A 22,072-nucleotide genomic window follows, 5' to 3' on the forward strand; every position below is an offset into this window, starting at 1 on the left:
ACTTTTGCAAATTTCACTCGTTTGACCGCTGTGAAAATAAGCTTAGCCCAAAATCCTCTGCCCCCACCCCCCCCACCCCCCCGCCCAACTCCCCTAAAGCCACTCATTGATCTTTCCGACACATATTTCCTTGCCCCTCCCTACTGAACGCCTAGAGCTGATCACTTAGGTTACAGGAACACCAGCCAATGTAGAGCTGCCCGGGCAGCTCGGGAGCTGCCCCCTCCCCTTAATCATTTTTTTTCCTGCGGGGAGGGGAGGCTGCGAGGCACGAGGTTCTTTAATGGACTGGGTACCAATCAGCGAAAGTTCCAACATGGCGGCTCGCGGTTGGTCCTTGTTCCTTGTTCTGACGGTCAGCTTTTGTGTCTGCTATGGAAAGAAAAAAGTTACAAAAGAGGTAAAAAAAAAAACTTATATAATCGTTTCTAGTTAGGAGCTTAAATCTTTTCTTAAAATGCTAACATGTTTTGGCGACGAATTCGAAAGCGACGCGCATCTGTCCAAGATTAAAACTCCACACTACTGTTGCTCCATAAAATTAAAGATGTCTTCCCTGCCTGCAAATTTAAATGTGTTAAATTGTATTCGATTATTCTTAATTTGAATGTCTCTTTCAAAGAACATTTCCGGGCTTAAAGGTTTATGATCTTGTATGGTCTTTTCTCCTTGATTCTCGGCTGATGTGAGTTTTTGTAACTCAATTTTTGCCTTAACTCAAGACCTGAAGTGAACTGTACATTTTCTACTTTTAACTTACTTGTGGGTCGTTTCCACTGTCCTACACCAGTGGGTTACCAATAAACCCCCTTTTCTTTGCACTCCAGACGTCAATTAAAGGCTTGATATTCACAAAACAATGTCTTATGAACGAGCGGGAAAAATACAATGTCACGGGAGCAATTGCACATTAACACCCCATCGTTCAACAGTCAGATGCCCATCCTTTCCATTTTGCATCAAATCTTTGACTATGCAAAGCTATAAACCTTGCAGTAAATTCTTGGTGTATGCCCTAGGGGGATATGCTGGGGGAGGGCTTCTTGGAACTGACAGGTACATACAAAAAAAAAAAGAAAGAAAGAAATAGATATAACTGCCCATGCAAAAGTCTATCTATAAGTGTTTCCTTTATTTGTGCTTGTATTTGCCACTGTACTTAGGTAACAAAAATAATGCACAACAAGTTCCAAACCAGTTGCTTAAAATAGGAAAATTGAACCAGCTTGTTAGTGAATATGAAGATTCATTCAATGCACTTACAGTAAGTCAGGGGTATCCAACGACAATTTCCTCTTGAATACATTGAAAACACTTTTTAGGCTAATCCAGAGTCCTTTTAGATTTGTAGAAATACTTTCTAAGTGTCACTATAAAATTTGTATCTGCTCGGTCATCCTAGGGGAACTTGAGTCTTTTTTGAAATTATAAGGGCTTGAGTATTATTTTCTTGAAAATTTAGATGCAATTTGGCGTATTGAGAAGTTGAGACATTTTCTGATTCCTCTCTCCATCACATTTTTGAATCTGAAAATTTTAGGTTTCCTTTTTTGTGTGAAAAATAGCCTAACTTTGAATGTGTATTGTGAAACTTAAACTTCAGCAAATCTTGGAAATTTAAATTAGATAAGCTTCGAAAATTGTAAATTGAATGGAACGGTTATCTAGAAATCCTCAAGTGATAATTAAAAGTTCAAGGCAATATTTGCTTCTCTAAACACATATTTTACAGAAAACAGTCATAAAAACAGTCGTAAACAGTGGTAAGTAAAACCTAATGTTATAATCACATAATTTAATTTTCCAGTCACTGTTGGACAGTCGTGTGAAACAACTCATGGACTGGAATCAAAGAAAACCTGTTATAAGGTTGAATGGTGATAAATACAGAACTTATCTGAGGGCATCACCAAGGAATTATTCAGTGATTCTTATGCTCACAGCTCTAGCACCACACAGGCAATGTACCATTTGTAGGTAAGAGATATTTTAATTTGCTCTTAGAGGCTCAAGTCATGGTGTTTTAATTGTGGGATTCTTTCACTCTCTGCCTTTGTTTTCAAATGACAATGAAATATTTTATTGATAAAGTCAACATCATACACATGTACATGTTTGCTGATTTCATGTGGTGTTTGTAATGCACTGATATCAACATTTAGATGGGGAGAGGGGATATGGGCATATTTGTAGGACTGATATTTGAACACTTGCTTTGTTCCCTCTCTGGGGATTTTGATCACAAATTTTTCCCCAAACTGTGGTTTTGTTACCCATGAAAAGGGATTCTGTCAGATTTGATAGAAGGATCAGGAAATTAAAAAAAAAAAATGCCAAAAAATTCAAATGCTACCCCTATGCCTGTGACCCACCAACACCGCCCCTCCCCGCCCCCTTCCATTCAAAACTTGATACCCGTGTTTGTGTTTAGGTTTCCTTTTACATCAAGTTTACCATTAAATTTCCAATGAAAGTAAAATAACAAATATACTCTGCTCATGCAATTTAAATTGTCCACATTTGTTGCTTCTACAACTTCATGTACCTCGGGAAGAAGTTGTCAAAATATGAAAATCCAACTTGGATATCATGGCAATTCTTAGTCTTTCACAAATTAAAGAGATTTTACTGTTAAAGAGATAATACACTAAATGAACTTTCAGTTGACTATGCCTCTAAATAAAATATTATATTCCAAAGTTATCCTTACCTCTCTCCTTTTTGTGTCAGCTTATATAAAGTTCCTGGGAAAAGGACCCAAATGTTTCTTGTCTTGTCAGGTAGCTGGTTTTCTGATAACATAAATAATAACTACGATTCACAAATAACAATTCACAATCTGTTGTCTTCTTTGCAGAGAGGCTAACAATGAGTATACAATCCTTGCTAATTCCTGGCGATATTCTCAGCAATATTCCAACAAAGTGTTCTTTGCAGTGGTTGACTTTGATGAGGGCCCAGATGTATTTAATGCGGTAAGACGTTTTAAATAAATGTTTTTTTGCATAAATTTGACTTCCTGATAGCACATTTTTGTACATTTTAATTTGGGAGTGTAGGTACTTTATGCTCCTCATGTGTATCTGCTGAAATGTTTCTTCTGTCACAAGTTCATTGAATGTGAGCCTTAGATGTGCTGACTGCATGGAAACTGAAACTGTATTTTCTGTTACTGTTTTTTTTCTAGCTGCGATTGAACTCTGCTCCAATGTTTATGCACTTCCCACCCAAAGGAAAACCCAAAAAGGCAGACACCTATGATATTCAAAGGTACACATTAGAATTTTACTGAACAAACATAATCTTAAGTGAAATACATGGAGTATGTTGCATATTGCATTTTCTTGTGTTCTTTGTAGAATGGGATTCTCTGCTGAACAGCTGGCTAAATGGGTTGCAGAGCGCACTGATGTTCATGTGGGTAGTTTTATGTAATTTTTTTTAGGGTGATTTGGTTTTGAATATGTATGTTTTATTTGATAAGTTCTAAATGTGAAAGCTGTGAAAATTGGTGTTACATTTACTGTTAATTTTGAGTGTCATCGAAGTCTATTGCAAATAAATTTTCACTAAAACATTTCTTAAAGAAGACATCTCTTCGTTGTCAGCACTTAAAATGTAACTGTAATATTGTTCAAAGATACAGTATTTCCCTGGCATCTATTGTCACTATGATCACTTCAGACCCCTGGCTACTTTGTTCATAGCCAACTAAGGGAAATTAGAACCAAAAAAATGACGTAGCATATTATGTTGCCGCTCAAAATTAAATTCAGGTTAAAACTTTTCAACGTAGGTTGATTCTCTGAATAATTAGGGCTAGAGAATCAATCTAGGTTAAAAAAATTTAACCTGAATATATTTTTGACCTGTAATGTATAAAAGCAACTATAAGTCTCAGTGCATGACACTCCTGCTCTTGACATGAAAGAAGTCTGATTTTTTTTTTTTTCATAGCCATCTCTAAGCTAGTGTAATTTTCATTCTTGTAATTAATATTTCCTAGTTATGTGTAACGACTGAACCCAAATTTATTGAATTTTAGGTAAGAGTATTCCGTCCCCCTAACTACATGGGTGCAGTGATAATGGGATTGCTGGTTGTGCTGATTGGTGGACTGCTTTACGTGCGACGTAAAAACTTAGAATTCCTCTATAATAAGACCTACTGGGCCATTGGATGCTTGGTATGCGTAAGCTCTTAGACTGGTACTGTTACAATAATGCTGTGTTTTGATAACTGTTAGTCGGCACACATATTTATCGCATGTTTTAAACCTTACAGTTCTACAATGGCGTTTAATTCCAATTTATTTAACTAAAAGTAGAAATTTTTGTATTGAAACTTTTTCCTCTGAAAATCAACTTTGACAAATTCCATGGTGGTACATCCTATTTTGTCAAAGCTTTAACCTTTTTTGTCTGTTGATCAGTCATTGCTGGATCCCATTGGCTGTTTCAAGGGGGTAATCAACCACATTGAACTGTGGGTAGCATTTGATCAGTTGTATCCCATGTATTCCTCCCATGCCGTTATTGTCTTGATAAATTAGTTCTAGGTGATCACAAAACTGGCAGAAATTTTGGGTGCAGGTCCATAAGATTAGAGGAGGGATGATAGGTAATTTTGTTTGCCCCATTAAAATGCTGTCAACTATTCAAAGCAATCCTTCAGCTGAGAAATGCTGGTCCAAACTGACAAATACAAAAAGCACCATAGCCTATAAAATTAAATGAGATGTTAATCTCATTGATGATTTGTTTTGTCCCTCTGTGGTAGATTGGGGAAGGTAGAGTTGTCTTTGTTACTATAATAGATAACAAAATTATTCTTGATGTTTCCCAAGAGCTTTGCCTCTGGAAAGATCAAGCCACACATGTCAAAACTCTTCGGAAAACAAAACTGTTTCCTTCCCAACTGGGCATTAAGTGTATTTATTATCATCATGTTTTCAGTTTATAGTTTTTGCCATGACCTCTGGCCAGATGTGGAATCACATCCGAGGGCCTCCTTACGCTCATCGAAATCCACAAACTGGACAAGTGGTTAGTAAGAAATGAGTGACTTAATAACTGTTTTGACCCCTGGTATCACTGACAAATCAGAGCCCTGGGTAATTGGAATTGCAGCAGCAGCATACAAGCTGTCATGCATGTAACCATATGTAACTACAGTCGTTTGTGGCACCTTTAGACAGCTTGGGCCAGGGCCACGTGGTGTTTGTGAAATACTTGTATCCCAAACAGATAAGCTGTAAGAAAAATTGGCCTATTTCTATTGTAGGACGGGCCTAGTGGCACATGATCACTCAAAACATGCCTTTACCCCTCCCCACCCGCCCCTTACACACACTTTTGACTCCATGTTTCACTCTAAAAAAAAATGATTAGTTAAAGCAGCACTAAGTTCGGAGAAGTTAACGTTAATTGCAGTTTATCCTCTTGAGAACTACAGATTTTAGATTGTTTTAACTCTTTCTTACTTGAGGTGCTGTATGCACTATTTATTTATGGGTCCTATTTGCACCCTAACTGTTATAGCTATGCAACTCTTTAATTTTTTTATATACATATAATTTTCCACAGTTATATTTTCGTGGTATTTTTCTTCTTTCTGTATTAATAGCATTTTTATTGTTTAATTGTTATACATGTACCTTGAAGTGGGAAATGTATTTGCCAGTCTGACTCATAGCAATTTTATTATTTTACACTCAGTTACTTTTATTTATTCATTTGTTATCATGGGTGAAGACCCTTATGCTCTTTGCCTCTGGGCTACAAATGTACCTCTCTTTTACAATGGAACTAAAAACAAAACCCCCCAACCATAACTTTTCCACATGTTACCTTAGGAAAAATTTAGTATTTCTTAACAATTATGTGATGTTTACAATACCATTTGTGTGTTCATCGTTTTGCTCTATTTTTTTTTTTTTTTTCAGAGTTACATCCATGGAAGTAGCCAGGCTCAGTTTGTCGCTGAAACACACATTGTCATTGTTCTTAGTATCCTTTTACGTTTTACTGATTAATAATTATTCAAAGTAAACTTTTTCTTTATTAATAATAATTATTGGTTATTGTAGAAGTACTTTGGGCTTTGTCAGGTGTTAATGGGAAGGAATGAGTCAGGAAGATAAGAAATGTATTTAATGTTGCAGAGGTAGGATTTTTAGTGATTGCCCATCTTCCAAGCCACAGGCTCATGTTCAAGAAGCTAGACAAGCTAGTAAAATACAAAACATAATATTGAAAATACATAATAAGATCTAAAAGCCTAACTTTTAAGTACAGCATTCTTTAAAAGAGAAAACTTAAAAATAACGTAAGTAACAACGTCCCTACAATATCATAAATCGAAGCCCGAAGAACATTTGGGTGGTAGACTATTTATGCCTTGACTGTTGTTAAAGATGCTCTTTATGTTGCTGGCATGATTCTTTTGAATGAGAAGGCACTTGAAGTCAAGGAAATTGGAAAACGTAGATGTATGTATCAGTATTTGTTTGTTTGTTCTTTTTTTAATACTTTGTGTTTTCTTAGAATATGAAGCCTATTTTTATAACTAGTTAAAGCTCTTTTTGAAATCGTGCCTTTGTAAACCGAGAAAGGTTGAAGGATGGCTGCAAACAAAAATTGTGTCAAAATGAAATTGGCTTATTGCTGTGACAGCGGTACTGCAACTTGGACACTAAGCATCTTTTTTTGGTAACAATTTGGCTTCTCCTATTATGAAAACTATTTGAAAAACAAAAAAAGAAATAGAAAACTTTGGAAATGTTAAAAACTGTGGTCAAGCCAAGAAAACACACAGACTCTATACATTTCAGTGTTAATTGTTAATCCCATTACGGAATGATTTTTTTTGAATTTTTGAAAAGATATGGATTAATTTAACATGCTGTTTATTTAACACTGAGGTCACAGATAACGCAGGAAAATTCGGGAATGTAAATAAACTTTAATAGGATTCAGTTGCCATCAACTCGCATAAAAATCTGTGTTTCGACCGAGAATTTTGAATACAGACTTTCAAAATGATAAATTATGGCTTAAAAACTTTTTTATTGTGAACTTTCTTCCCGAAAAAATTGTTCAGTCTTTATGGTTAGGTTTATGACTTCGGTTTTTGTCCGTTACATGCCTAACCACTTAAAGTGTGTTTCCTTGTGTTTCAGTTGTAGTCATGGTCGGCCTTGGCCTTGTAGTACTGTTCTTCAGCTTGTTGCTGTCTGTGTTTCGTTCCAAGTACCATGGATATCCATACAGGTAAACATACTCTAAGAAAAAACAGAAATGAATTTGAAATTTAAAACAAAAAAAATGGTCCCGCTTTGTTATATTATCCTGTATTCCTCTGAGAAGAGGTTTTTATCTTGTGCTCTTATGCCCATAAACTTGCTTTTGGTTCTAGTCTCAAAAGGGGTTTTGGATACACTCAGTTCTAACAGCAGTTCAAAACTTGAAAAGCTCGTGGTGACAAAGCTGGTAAAAAAGTTGGTTGTGATGGTGATGGTGCTAGTGCTAGTTGTGAATGTGATGGTTAAGATGGTTAAGATGGTTATTGTGGTGGACGTGGTGATGGTAAAGGTAGTGGTGGTGATGTTGTTAGTGGTGATGGTGGTGGTGTTGGCAATGACGTTGGTGACGTTGGTGTTGATGGTGGTGGCGTGGGTGGTGATGGTGTTGGTGGTGGCGTTGGTGCTGGTGCTGGTGGTGGCGTTGGTGATGGTGTTGGTGGTGGTTTTGTTGGTGATAGCGATGGTGTTGGTGGTGGCGTTGGTGATGGTGGTGGTGTTGGTGGTGATTGTGGTGGTTTTGGTGGTGATGGCGATAGTGTTCGTGGTGGCGTTGGTGTTGGTGTTGGTGTTGGTGGTAATGTTGTTGGTGGTGGCGTCGGTGTTGGTGGTGATGGTGGTGGCGTTGGTGTTGGTGGTAATGGTGTTGGTGGTGGCGTCGGTGATGGTGGTGGTTCTAGTGGTGACAGTGTTGGTGGTGATGATGGTGGTGTTGGTGTTTTTGGTGAAGGTAGTAGTGGTAGTGGTGGCGGTGCTAAAGGTGTTGGTGGTTATCCTGTTAGCATTTCAATAGAGTACCGAAGTGATGACGTCATAAAAATGAAATTTGTGAAATTATGGGATTTGTTAAGATATTCTGAAAGAACAACGTCCAAGACGCCTACTCGCCAAAAATTAGCAATTCGGGGCAAATTATCTCTGAGATATTAGCCCAGTTATGCTGTGACGACTCCATAGAAATCCTTCTAAATTTGGCTTGGTTCATAAGATTAGGAACCAGGTAAGTTTTAGAAGGATTTGTATGGAGTCATCGGAGCATAACTGGGCTAATATCTCAGAGATAATTTGCCCCAAATTGCTAATTTTTGGCGAGTAGGCGTCTTGGACGTTGTTCTTTCAGGATATCTTAACAAATCCCATAATTTCACAAATTTCATTTTCTATGACGTCACACTTCGGTACTCTATTACTAATAGTTACATATACGTCTCGTATCGTAGCTCAAAGTGTGGTCTGCAAGCAAAAACAGATTTCAGCCCTTGTGTCAACAATACACTGACTACTCCTACCTTTATCTAGTGGATTGACTTTAAGACTTGGAGTGGTATCAAGTTAGCTATTGGAGTCTTAATTCAAAATAAAATCGTGATTAATCATGCTGTTCGTATCTCCTTGCAGTTTTCTCATCAAGTGAGGCCAAGACATGGCGACAAAGATCTCATCCCAGAGTTAAAAAGCAAATAGTGAGGCCATTAGAAAGTAAAACGTTTGAAGTAACTATTAGCTATGTTCGATTCTACGCATTTCTATAATTTGTTTCACTTGTAGGCTATGTTATGGAATAAAGTTTTCAGTCCATTTCTGTCGCTTTTTTTTGCATTTATGAGGTAGTATTTTTGCTCGGTGAACGAAAAGGTGGTGGTAGTTAAATGGACTATTCCTATAAAATATCTCGAACGCTGGGAAATGCTAAATGAAATGTACGATAAACGAGCCCTATCATAAAGCTTAAAGCAAGTGGCACACATGCACCACCCCACGGCCTGGCCAGTACCTCACGCATATGCACTGCCATATCACCCGGGCAGTGGCAGCCATGGACAGCTATAGCTGTTTCACCCATGGGGCTCATCAGCGTGGCATAGCTGTCGGTTCTATGAACGGGCAAACCCGTGTCTCAAAGACCCTTTACTGCCGATGAATAAAATCTTACATTATTTTCACTAAATAGAAAATTTACATGGGTTAAGCTCCGGTAAAACGGACAACAAAAACGTGGAACTTGTTTCGAAGCATTGCTGCAGAACGAGTTGAATAGCGATGTTGAGCGTTTTGCCACCCACGTTCAAATCTGTCTTGTAACAAATCAGCTTGTGCAAACTTTTGTGGCGAAAACAAATAGCATTATGGGGAACATGAAAGCCGCAGATAACGCCTGTTCGAAGAACCTCTACATGGGAGAGAGGCTAAAGCCCAAATATGGCTTGTTTGTGGATATTATACAATACGCGATTTATGTTGCGGAATCTTCCACTGCGTTTGGAATATCTCCGCGTCCGCTGGTTCAATAAACAATCAGGACTGTATCTTTCACTTTTTTCGCTTTATTGCGTTCGTTCATTCGTACATCACAGTCGTTCTAAACATTCTACTCAAAATTACAATGCTCACTAGTTTTATGGTTACCACAAGTAAACGCCTTAACTACGTATGTCCGGCCGCAAACCGAACTTGGCAAAGGCTCACTATTATTTCTTGTGATCTAACACATGAGCGTGATACCTATTTCCTTAACATATCCCACATTATCTACCTTAATTATTATTTACCGCGCATAAACCGATTACAATCAAAACCACTAAGGTTGATAAAAACAAACCGAGTCAATTCTATTATTCGTCATAGGATGTGGTTATACGCCTAAGATAATTTTCTACTTGCAAAGCAAAATCAACTGTCAACAATTACGAAAAATAATACTAATAACTTGTTATAACAATTTAAACCAAAATCCCTGCGTGAACTTCGTGTTTTATTGGGAAATGTTTGTTCTGTACCGTGCTTATCCAAATCATAAACATCTTCATTTTCGTTGACCCTCAAACTTGGAAAGAATCAAACTGGAAAACCTCTTCTCTCTAAAATCAAGGATGAAGCCCACGAAGGCCTCATTCTCCTGTATTGAATTGAGGAGGTGGGATCTTGATGTCTTGTGTCGTGAATGCTAATGCAGAAACTTCACGATTTCACAGTTTCAAGGGTTTATTTCAAATAGGAAAAGTTCACTGCCAAAGGTACACACGAAATCCAAACCCAACTAACTAAAAAAATAAGATAACATGCTTAAAAATAAGGTATTGAAATTGATCCCTTAATGATGTACATTCCGATCACTACCACAATAATTGAGTGTACATCTTAATTGTCACGCAATGTTGTAATCTCACACACTTGATCCCATCCCTCCGAAAGCAAGGATGAAAGAATAAAAATTAAATATTTCCTACACTTAAATTGACTGGCCCGCCAAGATAAGCTCTAGTTACCTGCGAGCCAGCACAGTGCACTCTTGTAAAACTCAATAAGCGAAATAAAGACTATTTTTGTTTTTGTTAAAGCACACGAAGGTCAGGAGAGGGAAAGGGGGTCATAATTTTCCGTGGATTTTTTCGAAGACTGTAGTTCCGGACGTTTTTCCCACAAAGGGGACCCTGGACACGAAGTTGGAGCATTGCGTCATTTGTCACCTTCTGAATGCTTGACTCACTTACGCGATAGTCAGTGGATAGTAACCTGGGTGTCGGGCTTTAAGAGTATCGGAGGCGGGGATAGGCTAACACGGTGGTAGGTATGCTTTGAGAAAGCAAAATGCGGACGTGGAGCACCTTTACACCGACCCCAGCAGAGAGAGTCGGGAGAGTGGGGACCTGACTTACAGAATAGGCCATAATGATTGGATGCAGTGCAATAGCTAGGGAAATGCCTTCACAGTGAACCTCTTGGGACCCTCTGGGCGACTTATCACACTGGTAAAAGACAGAAACATCTATAGAGGAGGAGGAGGGATGAGTTGAAAAACATATCAGTGGATAATAAAAGTTGTTAGGTGCCTAAGGGGCAAAGCAGGAGTAGTCAAAGGAGAGTTTGAAGGAAGATAAGACTAGCACGATTGAATAAGGACGATTTAGACGGTACGATTTTTGCTGACGACTATCGTACGAGACTAGCATACGTCATGACTTCACGTCAGATCGTGTCGTGTAAATTAGACCCACGACATCCGTACGACACGTGTGGATGTCGTAAGTGAAAATTGTGCGCTTGTGGATGGTTGACGTATGCTAGCCGCGCACGAACATCGTAAGCAAAAATCGTACCGTCTAAATAGGCCTTTCACGCTAGAGGATTGGGCTTTTCGCGGCCGCACGGGGACTAGTACTCGCAACCTGATACCCTGCCACTTGCATTATGTTACTGAGATTCTCTTGCAGTTGTTATGTTCTGGTCGATCAACACTTACGAGTAAAAGCTAATCGCGCCCAACAAACGAAACCATTGATGGAAACCTCGCTGATCTTGACTTAACACACAAGCTGGTATGTTGTACACTGCTCTATGCATTTTATGTTCAACTCATTTCTAACATGTAACTAGACGCATATTAGTCCGACGAACCCTTGATCACGCGAATGCTGTCCGAGTAGTTACGGAAGTCGTCCTAGAAAGCAAGGCCTTCTGTTTTATGTTTAGGTTAAGAAATAGTTCTTCATTTAATTGTTTACCACTTTTGCTATAGCTTTTCAGTAGGAATCTTATCTTAACGTGATCAGAAATTCCCAGTGAATAACTTGATTTGTAAATTTCAAAGCGGAAGTTGAGGGGTGAGTCCGTAAACTGCCCGTACCTTGATCTGATATCCCGCAGTTTTGTAGGGATCTGTTTCTCCGATTCTGATTGGCAAAGTTTCTTTCTCGCTTTGCAATTGGCTAATTACTTATTTATACCGACTGCTTAACACTTTGCCATTTGTACCTTTGTGATGATACAAAGAAAATTTGCTTTCACTTTCGAAAGGTAGAGGCTATGTGTGATTCATCTGTCGACCATAATACTTTAAGCTGACATGTTGTAGAAAGGACGCACGAAAGGGTAAATTGTAAGGGGTGTAACCTCGATTAACGATTTCAAAGGGAAAGATTGTAGCTTCTTGTCGATTGGCCGCGAAGTAAAGGCCTACACACCGTTACGCCTCTTTTTGAAAATATTTACTAAGGATAATATCTCATATATGATTCTTTACAGACGATTCGTTTCAGATAATAAAGGTCAATTACTTCATCGGCTGCATGTCTTCATGCGAGTTATTTGGTAGTCTGAAATGTCATACGTTTCCACTTCCTAACCCCTGGGGTCGCGGAGAAGAGAGACGTTCGAATTCCGAGCGTTTTTTTTTATTCACCTAGTAATTTAATATGTATTTTTTCTTAAATTTCGCTTTGTATGTATGTAGAACCCGGTAACTCGAACTCTACAGGGAAACGAAAAACAGTTCGAGTTATCGGGGAAAATTCCATTGAAAGTTAAATCAAAGGAAAGGAAATTTAGATCGGGTTCTCGAGCGCCAGTTATCCGGGTTCGAGTTATCGAGGTTCTACTGTATGTAAATCTTTATTTATACACGGAAGATCATCAGTTAAGCTTAATTTCATATGGCTTTTGCTAAAACTAATAACAACTGCTTTACATGAAAACGACCGGTCACCATACGCGAAACCAAAGTCAAGAGGGTTAAAGCGTTCCGTTATTTGCATGAGTATAAGCCTCAAACTCGCTCAGCGAAGACAGGTAGCTTCTAATATAGCTTGTAGAGCAGAGCTTGGTCCTTTTCCTTTAAATATCACAATCAATCAAAACATTCTCAAATACATTTTGTATATACATACAGTCTAAAGATGAGGAATCTCTCGTAAAACAAGCTTTTTTAATGTCATTCGACTTACACTGTAATGGCAAAAATAGCTTCCACAGTCTCATTTAATGAAAATGTAAGAATACTTTAAGCTTCCTTTCTTTAACCCTGATTTATTAGATATAGCTATTGTAAAAAGCTATGTAAGTTCAATGAAACAGGAATATATCTCATATTGGCTAAACACCCTTCAACATTCTCAAAAACTTGAATTTTATATCGCCCCATGTAAGGGAATCCGGATTCCGGAATCCAGGAAATTTTGGCTTGTGGAATCCGGAATCCTGGGCTTTGGAATCCAGAATCCAGCACTAAGAATCCGGAATCCTACTAAAGATTGGAATCCGGAATCCAACTTACTAAAGATCCACTCCAGATTAAATTGAGCTACTCGCTCGAAAGAAAAACCATCAGTCTATGGAAAGCCTCCCGAGGGTATAGACCTGAACGTGACAACCGTAATATTAGCACATTTGGTGTCAAAACAATAGTTCACGAGCTCCATATGAAAGGTCAAGGTCACGGTCACATGATTAAAATTCTATAATAGCGAGGGAACCCTTGCTTATGAGCGGCTGGGAGGATCACAAAATTCGGGGATTTTCAAGGGAACACAGCACAGCCTTTATAAGGTATAATTTGAATTGTTATGAATAACTTCGACCTCTGGCTAGGTTTGATTCTCTGTTGTTTACTCACTTCGCTGAACTTTAAAAAATCAAAAGTGATTTTATGCGAGCTTTTTGACCTGGTATAGGACTGGAAAAGGTGCACCTGGGGTGAACCTTTTCTTGAACCTTCCTGGTCCTCCTGGTTCACAAATGAAAATAAACGTCTACATTCAACAGTTTACCTAAAAAGAAAAATAAGAAATTCACAGTCTCCTAGTGCCTAATTTGGTCCGTGGTGTTGCGGTGTGGACAGTCCCCCAATGTCCCGCTCATTATTATACCTTAAACCCTTACGGAACAGTAATACATTTCTTCACATAATTTATAAATCGAAAAAGAAAACAAACTTGTTATGCATTCTAAACAACGTCTTTCAATATAGCAAGATTCGAACACGAAAACAAAATGCGAAGAAAAGCATTAAAACAGAAAAAAATTTGGAATCCAACCCTTTTTGGAATCCGTAATCCACTGAGCTGGAATCCGGAATCCACTACTCGGAATCCGGAATCCACAGGGTGGAATTCAGAATCCAAGACTGTCATGGATTCCCTTACATGGGGCGATTTATAGATCTTTTAAAACTTAACAAGAGGAACAGCCAGGAGAATCAATGGCTTTAGTAAAGCCTACGAATAAGCAATCACAAACTAATGATAGAAACAGGCAGATACAATCAAACTACGAAGGATAATAGGCATTGCCCTATTTGTGGATACAATGTAATAGAAGACGAAGTTCACTATTTCGTTTTCAATGTCCTAGGTCCTACATACTCTATGATTGGGAATAAATTTTACTATAAAGTCAAGACTCTGATTCCAAATATTACCCAGTTACCTATAAACGGTTTGATCAATGAACTGATGAACTCTTCTAATTACCTTATCAACATACAATTCATCAAAATATTTCACCTTGTTTTGATGTTCGTGACAAATTATTATCAAAGTAACGTAATTGCCCAGTGTTGTAATTTTGATTCCTAAACATAACTTTTGCAATACTGTATGTATTTGTATGGTCATGCAAATAAAGCTCGTTGTTGTTGGTGGTAGGACGGTCGCGGGGGAAGAAGGGAACATCTCTCTTCCAAAACTGCCCCTTAAAAAGTAGACGTCACGAAAACTCAAGCGAACTCCTACGTGGCGCCTAAGCCTTGTATTTTAGTACATGTCCGTTCTCTTCATGATCTCCATCCCATGCAACTAATGTTCCTTGACAATTAAAAACAAGTCTTATCTTCTCGTGCAAGGGAGTCAGCTTTGCACTGGAGAAACACGACGGACAATGTTTTCACGAATTTTGAAATTGATTGTAACTCTGGGGCTTATAATGAATCGCTATTTATAAAGGATACAGTACTCATTCCACCTGCTCTGAGCGCTCAGTGTTATTGCTTTTAGAACACTTCATCCTACTCCATTCATCTCTAACTTGCCTCCTATTCCGGCTGCATGTTTCCCTACTCTTTCCACTTGGTCTTTCTTTAACGGTCTTGCTCCAGTCAGCCACAGCGCCATGAATCTTCAGTCATCATGTACGTGACTGTGGACAAGAATTGGTCATTGTGTTTTCTCTGCCTCGTACCCAGACGTCTCTCTTTAGTTCATAACCAGTCACTCCTTTCGCGCTCGCCTTTGCCATGCGAAAAACGAAGCGCCTGAGGAGGAGGCTGGTGTTTTCTACAATTTTTGATTTGTTTTTTGTTGTGGCTGTTTTCTTTAATCTTTTCAAATGTGAAACATTTTTTCTTGTGAATTAGAAGTCATATTGAGGGGCGTTCCGAGGATTTTTCCAGAGGGATGCATAATAATCCACGATAATCTTTTTAAGCATTATTTTCATTTTTTGACTTCTCAACAATAGAAATATTCATTACACCTTTACTTACAATACTACTGATAAAATTTTAAAAAAAGACAGTTAAGCTTAAACAAGTTCAAAGACAAGTATCTTTCAATAAAACATCGAGATGGGATTATGCCCTACTTTTTTCTTGGCCTTTGAGTTTGGAGAGCGAAGACAGTGCATTTTATACACTTTAAAGGTTATCAAAGACGACCGGAGTTCACTGAAGTTAACGTTTGATGTTACCATATTACAGAAAGTTTAGCTCAGCTATTTTGAAACAATTAAATCGTGACACGACAGTTATTTCACAATGCTTCCACTGCATGTAGTTTGGACTTATCAACTTAAATAACTGTGTTATAACTGCCTTTTCCATATGATCTTTCATCTTTTCGTTCTTCCTCTCCATCGAAATCTTCTCGAAGAAACAAAGTTTTGTGAGTATCTGCATCAAATTCGTGTTTTCTCTCTGATTTGGGAGAATTTGATAAAAGATCAAATCACTGTTTCCCTGTAGGCGATCATTTTATTAATTCAAGTAACCTTTTTTCTTTACTATGTATTGATATTCTTCGAAGAAAATTGAAGTTCATCAGTGAGATCTCTTTCCCACCCAAATAGCCAAGAACCTAGACGGCGGGTAGTCTCTCTTGTTGCTCGAAAATCTCTTTGAGCAAGCGCGTTATATCAGCATGTGAAAGCAGCGCGTTGCGCGGGCTCCAGTACGAGGCTGCTCTGGTTTCATGAATGCAGCATTTCTGTAGCCCGTAACTCTGGTAACGAAAAGTATGGATTGGCCGGTCTATAAAGTGATAACGTGCATCTGTTTTATTAACTGTTCATCAATACCATTTTGAGACCCGCTCTACTATTTAAGAGGCTTTCCGGGTAGAAAGAATAAGGCAAATCTTCGATATTCAACGATTTCCTAAATTTGTCTTATCTTGCGATAAATTCGCATACAAATCCTTATAAGTTGGCTTCGAGAAGACTGTTGTCATTTTGGGTTCCCTGTGTCTACGCCGGTCTTGGTAAACTTATGGACCCTGGAAACCAGGCTGGAGCTAACGCTTCAACCCTTTTCATCTAGCATTCTTTTATCCAGGCTCCCCAGGCCAATTTAGTTTAAAATTCTGTTATTTGTGCGGCTAATCATCATTTGAGTCTTCTGGTGACTACCGCGCCCAGCACCCTGAGTGGACTGATGACAGTGTCAAATACTATTCTGTCCTTTTAGAATTGTGCATATTTTTTTGCCATTAAATGGCCAATAGAAGTTAAGTTCTCTCTTAATCGAATTGGTTCAATTAATGCACTGTTGATCACGCGATTGTTGACAACTTGCTTCGACATCTAGCAATTTGTTGCGAGAGGTATCTCAGTTCTTGGTACTTTTCCAAGTGTCACTTTTTCAAGTTCATCATTTGAGTGAATGGTTCTGTATTTCACTGTGTGTCGGTTGAGCTAGCTAGGGATACGTTTTAAGTTTGAAAGCCGAAATACATGTGGAGTCCGCAATCAAATAAAGCATATTTTTAGTTTGTCCATGTTAATCAATACCTTGGAGTTGTTCTTACGCTTATTCCTGTTATTTGTGGTTTGGTAATAACTGTCAGATGTAGTAGTCATGTTCAGAGCAGATTTTAAAATAGCGGATGCAGCTGAAGTTTCGTTAATTAAATACACTCGTCTTTCACTTTCGCCTTTTCACTTGGGAAAGTCTCACACAAGCCATCTAAAAGAATCGATTTTTCTTGAAAATCAGTCATCCATCGACAGAAAGAATTCATGGCCACAGGGAAAATCATTTGGATGTTTTTATAGGACTGCAGTTAATAAATTCCATTGTAACAAGTGCCTTTTATACGATGAAAACAATAATGTTATTCCAAAGTTGAAAAACTTTAAGTCAACATTACTGGCTACTTCAGATAGTGAACTGAATCCTTTGCCACGAAATCATTCTTTATTAAAGAGGCACGACGCCGTGAACAAAACCAACATTACCATTGTTCAAAACAAGTTCCTGCATTCCATAAAGAGAAATCATAGAGCATCCAAGTTGTAGAAATTTCGCCCCTTTTAATCATCGTAAAAACAAAGCAGTTCTCCAAAACGTTCTTTTCTTTCTTTCACCAGTTCATTTTGATTTAATAATATTTTTCATCCCTATCATCGAAGCCTAAATATGCTTGCTGGGTTAAATCGCAATTAGTATAATAAGAGTAATAAACAGTTAGTTTCGACCTCAAACCATTTCTCTCAGAGTTCCACAGAAGTTTTGGCAGATATTTTTCAAGAAGAATTCGGCATCCATCCCTTTACAGATATTCTAATCTTGTTGTAAGCTTTGTTCGTCACCTAAATCGGCTTTGCAATTGTGTTAGTCATTTTGTCGCTCTCTTTCCTGCCTCTTAGAGCGTCACTACTCAAAAGATTCCATGAAAATCACCAAAAATTCCCGTCAAAAGCGTGACTGAGTTGTTCTGAGAATTTTGCGAAGTAATTTTGAGGACTAACTTCAGTTATACTTGTCTCTATCCTTGAACCTTCTCCAGCACGTTAACTGTAACATGATCATCGATATCGATTAAAATTTCTATAGGTTCCCCCTGGTAGCAAGTTTTGTTGTCTAAATTCAATTTTCCGAACATTATGCGCCAGGGAGAATGGTCATGTACAGTCTTTTTTGTGAAGGGTTGAACCCTGGAGTCAGTACTGTATTTTTATAAGTAGATGGATCATGGGGTCTGGGTGAACGTAGAACTGTAGCTGATGTTTCAACAGCCTGTGAGGTAGTAACCGTGAGAAGCAAAGTGAGTGTTTCACCCCCGTTGATGGTATTTATGGCTTAACAGCATTCTAATACTTGAAGTCGCGATGTCATATTGCACGTTTGTCAGTTAAGTCGTAATGTTATTGAGTACGGACACTCTTAACGCCATTGGTGCGTTTTGTGATCTGTCTTGTGTTTTGTGAACTCCGTAAGGGGTTGAATTCAACCCCTTATGAGTTTCTGGTTTTGTACGATTTTTGGTTTGTTTTTTGTTGTGGTTATTTTCTTTAATCTTTTCATGTGAAACATTTTTTCTTGTGAATTAGAAGTCATATTTTAAACTCAATATTTTTCTGCTTTTTCTTTTGTCTTTTCTCTTTCCACGAAAATCTTTTTGAGTATTATTTTCATTTTCTGACTTCTCAACAATAAAAATATTCATTACACGTTTACTTACAATACTACTGATAAAATTTTAAAAAAGACAATTAAGCTTAAACAAGTTCAAAGACAAGTATCTTTCAATAAAACATCGAGATGGGATTATGCCCTACTTTTTTCTTGGCCTTTGAGTTTGGAGAGCGAAGACAGTACATTTTATGCACTTTAACGGTCATCAAAGACGACCAGAGTTCACTGAAGTTAACGTTTGATGTTACCATATTACAGAAAGTTTAGCTCAGCTATTTTGAAACAATTAAATCGTGACACGACAGTTATTTCACAATGCTTCCACTGCATGTAGTTTGGACTTATCAACTTAAATAACTGTGTTATAACTGCCTTTTCCATATGATCTTTCATCTTTTCGTTCTTCCTCTCCATCGAAATCTTCTCGAAGAAACAAAGTTTTGTGAGTATCTGCATCAAATTCGTGTTTTCTCTCTGATTTGGGAGAATTTGATAAAAGATCAAATCACTGTTTTCCTGAAGGCGATCATTTTATTAATTCAACGAATCTTTTTCTTTACTATGCATTGATATTCTTAGGAGAAAATAGAAGTTAATCACTGAGATCTCTTTCCCACCCAAACAGCCAAGAACCTAGACGGCAGGTAGTCTCTCTTGTTGCTCCAAAATCTCTTTGAGCAAGCGCGTTATGTGAGTATGTGAAAGCAGCGCCTTGCGCGGGCTCCAGTACGAGCGAAAAAAGAGGCTGCTCTGGTTTCATGCAGCATTTCTGAAGCCCGTAACTCTCGTAACGGAAAGTATGGATTGGCCGGTCTATAAAGTGATGACGTGCATCTGTCATCAATATCATTTGGAGACCCGCTCTACTATTTAAGAGGCTGTCCGCGTAGAACGAATAAGGCAAATCTTCGATAAATCTTGCGATAAATTCGCATACAAATCCTTATAAGTTGGCTTTCCTGTCTTCCCTTCGTTGGGTTCCCTGTGTGTACGCCGGTCTTGGTAAACTTATGGACCCTGGAAACCAGGCTGGAGCTAACGCTTCAACGGTTTTCATCTAGCATTCTTTTATCCAGACTCCATGGGTCAATTTAGATCTAAATTCTATTATTTGTGCGGCTAATCATCATTTGAGTTTTCTGGTGACTACCGCGCCCGGCACCCTGAGTGGACTGATGACAGTGGCACTGGACTTAACTTAGCACATCGGTATGTCAGTCCTTTTAAAATTGTGCATATTTTTTTGGCCATTTAAATGGCCAATAGAAGTTAAGTTCTCTCTGAATCGAAGTGGTTCAATTAATGCACTGTTGATCACGCTATTGTTGAACACTTGCTGCGACTTCATTTCTAGGAATTTGTTGCGAAAGGTATCTCAGTTCTTGATACTTTTCCAAGTGTCACTTTTTCAAGTTCATCATTGAAGTAAATGGTTCTGTATTTCTCTGTTTGTCGGTTGAGCTAGCTAGGGATACAATAGTTAGTGATACGTTTTAAGTTTGAAAGCGGAAATACATGTGGTGTCCGCAATCAAATAAAGCATATTTTTAGTTTGTCCATGTTAATTAATACCTTAGGGTTATTATTCTTGCGCTTATTTGTGGTTTGGTAATAACTGTCACACGTAGTAGTGATGTTCAGAGCAGATTTTGCAATAGCGGATGCAGCTGAAGTTTCGTTTATTAAATACACTCGTCTTTCACTTTCGCCTTTTCATTTGGGAAAGTCCCACACAAGCCATCTAAAAGAATCGATTTTTCTAGAAAATCAGTCATCCATCGACTTGAGCAGTCATAGACAAAAGGGAAAAATCAATTGGATGTTTTTTCTATGAGTGTAGTTAATAAATGCCATTGTAGCAAGTGCCTTTTTTACGATGAAAACAATAATGTTATTCCAAAGTTGACAAACTTAAAGTCAACGTTAGACTAACGTTACTGACTACTTCAGATAGTGAACTGAATCCTTTGCCAGTTCATTCTTTATTTAAAGAGGCACTGAAGCGGTGAACAAAGCTAAAATTACCATTGTTCAAAACAAGTTCCTACATTTAATAAACAGACATGATAGAGCATCCAAGTGGTGGAAATCTCGCCTCTTTTATTCATCGTAAAAACAAAGCAACAAAGCGTTCTTTACTTTCTTTCACCACTCCATTTCGATTTAACTGAATATTTTTCATCCCTACCATTAAAGCCTTAGTATGCTTGCTGGGTTAAATTGCGATTAGCATGATAAGAGTAATAAACACTTAGTTTCGGCCTCACACCATTTGTGTCGGAGTTCCAAAGTAATTTCAGAATATGAACGGCACATATTGTTCAAGAAGCAGTCGACACCACTGATACAGAGATAGTCCTGTGTGCTTCGTTGTTAAAATACAATCATAAACAGGAGACTGGGCTCCTGAAAGGAGCCTATAATAAACTGTTCCCTCAGGGACCCCGGCCAAATGCAACTATGTATGGGGACGTATAGGACGATTCGTAAAATTATAGTTTTACCCTTGAGAGGGGAAGGATAGAGATTTGGTTGACAGGAAATGCACCGCGGGGAAACATGTTTGCTTTTGAATACATTGACCAGGTTTAAAATTCACCATCACATCTCTATCGTTACTCATAGTCCTAGCAGTATGCAGGATGTTTGGCACATGGACCTAGGTTAGTGACCTTAGCTCCTAAGGCCATTTCTAGATTAGGGACCCCGGACAAATGTAACTGCGCTGTAGAGAAAGGTAGATGTGGGGTGGAGGTGGGCTCGATATACAGTCGATAATGTGTAGGTGGAGGAGTAGGAGAAACAATTGAAATCTGGTAGTGGTTGTGGCTGTCGGAAAGCAATAGAAACGTGCAAAAGCAAAAAAGGGAGGAGGAAAAAAATGTTTTTCGTCGTAGATAAGCTAGTTTACCTTCGTTGTCATGAAACATGTACGATTTGCGGGCCAAGAATCAGTGAACGGGAACTACAACAATTTGTTGCACAATGAAAGCGGCAGGAAATAGAACTTGCATAATTACGTTACGATCGACTCAGTTATTTTTAAGTCACAGGCACTTTTAATTAGTGCTTATTCCTTCAAAAACAAGGATCAACCAATGAATACTTTTATTGATCAATAAAAACCTGTCCAACAGGTTAAAACACAAAAAAGTAGCATGTGACACTCCCCCAAATTTTATTCATGAGACAAAGACAAAAACGCTATGACGTCAACGGTGTAAATACATTCTACTTCACACTACTTTCTTCACGCGTTTGTTCTTAATCAATTGAATGCCTGCCAATTCTCACTGCAACACATGAGAACACAAATGGTTGTCAGTATCGTGATAAACATTCTGTTATTCAAAGACAACCTAGCAGTGGTT

The 22,072-nt window shown here is 38.2% G+C and overlaps 2 protein-coding genes across 3 annotated transcripts in view; both read left to right on the forward strand.

Moving 5' to 3' along the window:
- Nucleotides 1-279: 279 nt before the first annotated feature.
- Nucleotides 280-8,877, forward strand: LOC140947328 (dolichyl-diphosphooligosaccharide--protein glycosyltransferase subunit TUSC3-like). 2 transcript variants are annotated; one of them, XM_073396394.1, is made up of 11 exons: nt 280-400; nt 1,808-1,977; nt 2,858-2,975; nt 3,188-3,270; nt 3,360-3,417; nt 4,046-4,186; nt 4,956-5,045; nt 5,945-6,008; nt 6,416-6,490; nt 7,181-7,271; nt 8,699-8,877. In XM_073396394.1, the coding sequence occupies exons 1-11, from the start codon at nt 284-286 to the stop codon at nt 8,712-8,714; spliced, it is 1,023 nt and encodes a 340-aa protein (XP_073252495.1). In that variant the 5' UTR covers nt 280-283; the 3' UTR covers nt 8,715-8,877. The 2 variants fall into 2 exon arrangements, with proteins under 2 accessions (XP_073252495.1, XP_073252496.1); XM_073396395.1 differs by lacking the exon at nt 4,046-4,186.
- A 3,214-nt stretch (nt 8,878-12,091) lies between these two features.
- Nucleotides 12,092-22,072, forward strand: part of LOC140949149 (uncharacterized) — a 93,816-nt gene continuing 83,835 nt past the window's right edge. Inside the window, exon 1 of the mRNA XM_073398380.1 lies at nt 12,092-12,169. The gene's annotated coding sequence lies outside the window, so the exon portion shown is untranslated. The remainder of the gene's footprint in view (nt 12,170-22,072) is intronic.

The sequence above is a fragment of the Porites lutea genome, chromosome 9, assembly GCF_958299795.1.
Source record: "Porites lutea chromosome 9, jaPorLute2.1, whole genome shotgun sequence".
Lineage (NCBI taxonomy): Eukaryota > Metazoa > Cnidaria > Anthozoa > Scleractinia > Poritidae > Porites > Porites lutea.

Excerpts from the sequence above, each read along its gene's own strand:
- LOC140947328 (XM_073396394.1), top strand. The coding sequence starts at position 284 with ATGGACTGGGTACCAATCAGCGAAAGTTCCAACATGGCGGCTCGCGGT. Across the intron at positions 401-1,807 it reads AGAAAAAAGTTACAAAAGAG|TCACTGTTGGACAGTCGTGT; the intron begins GTAAAAAAAAAA and ends TTAATTTTCCAG. Across the intron at positions 3,271-3,359 it reads GACACCTATGATATTCAAAG|AATGGGATTCTCTGCTGAAC; the intron begins GTACACATTAGA and ends TGTTCTTTGTAG.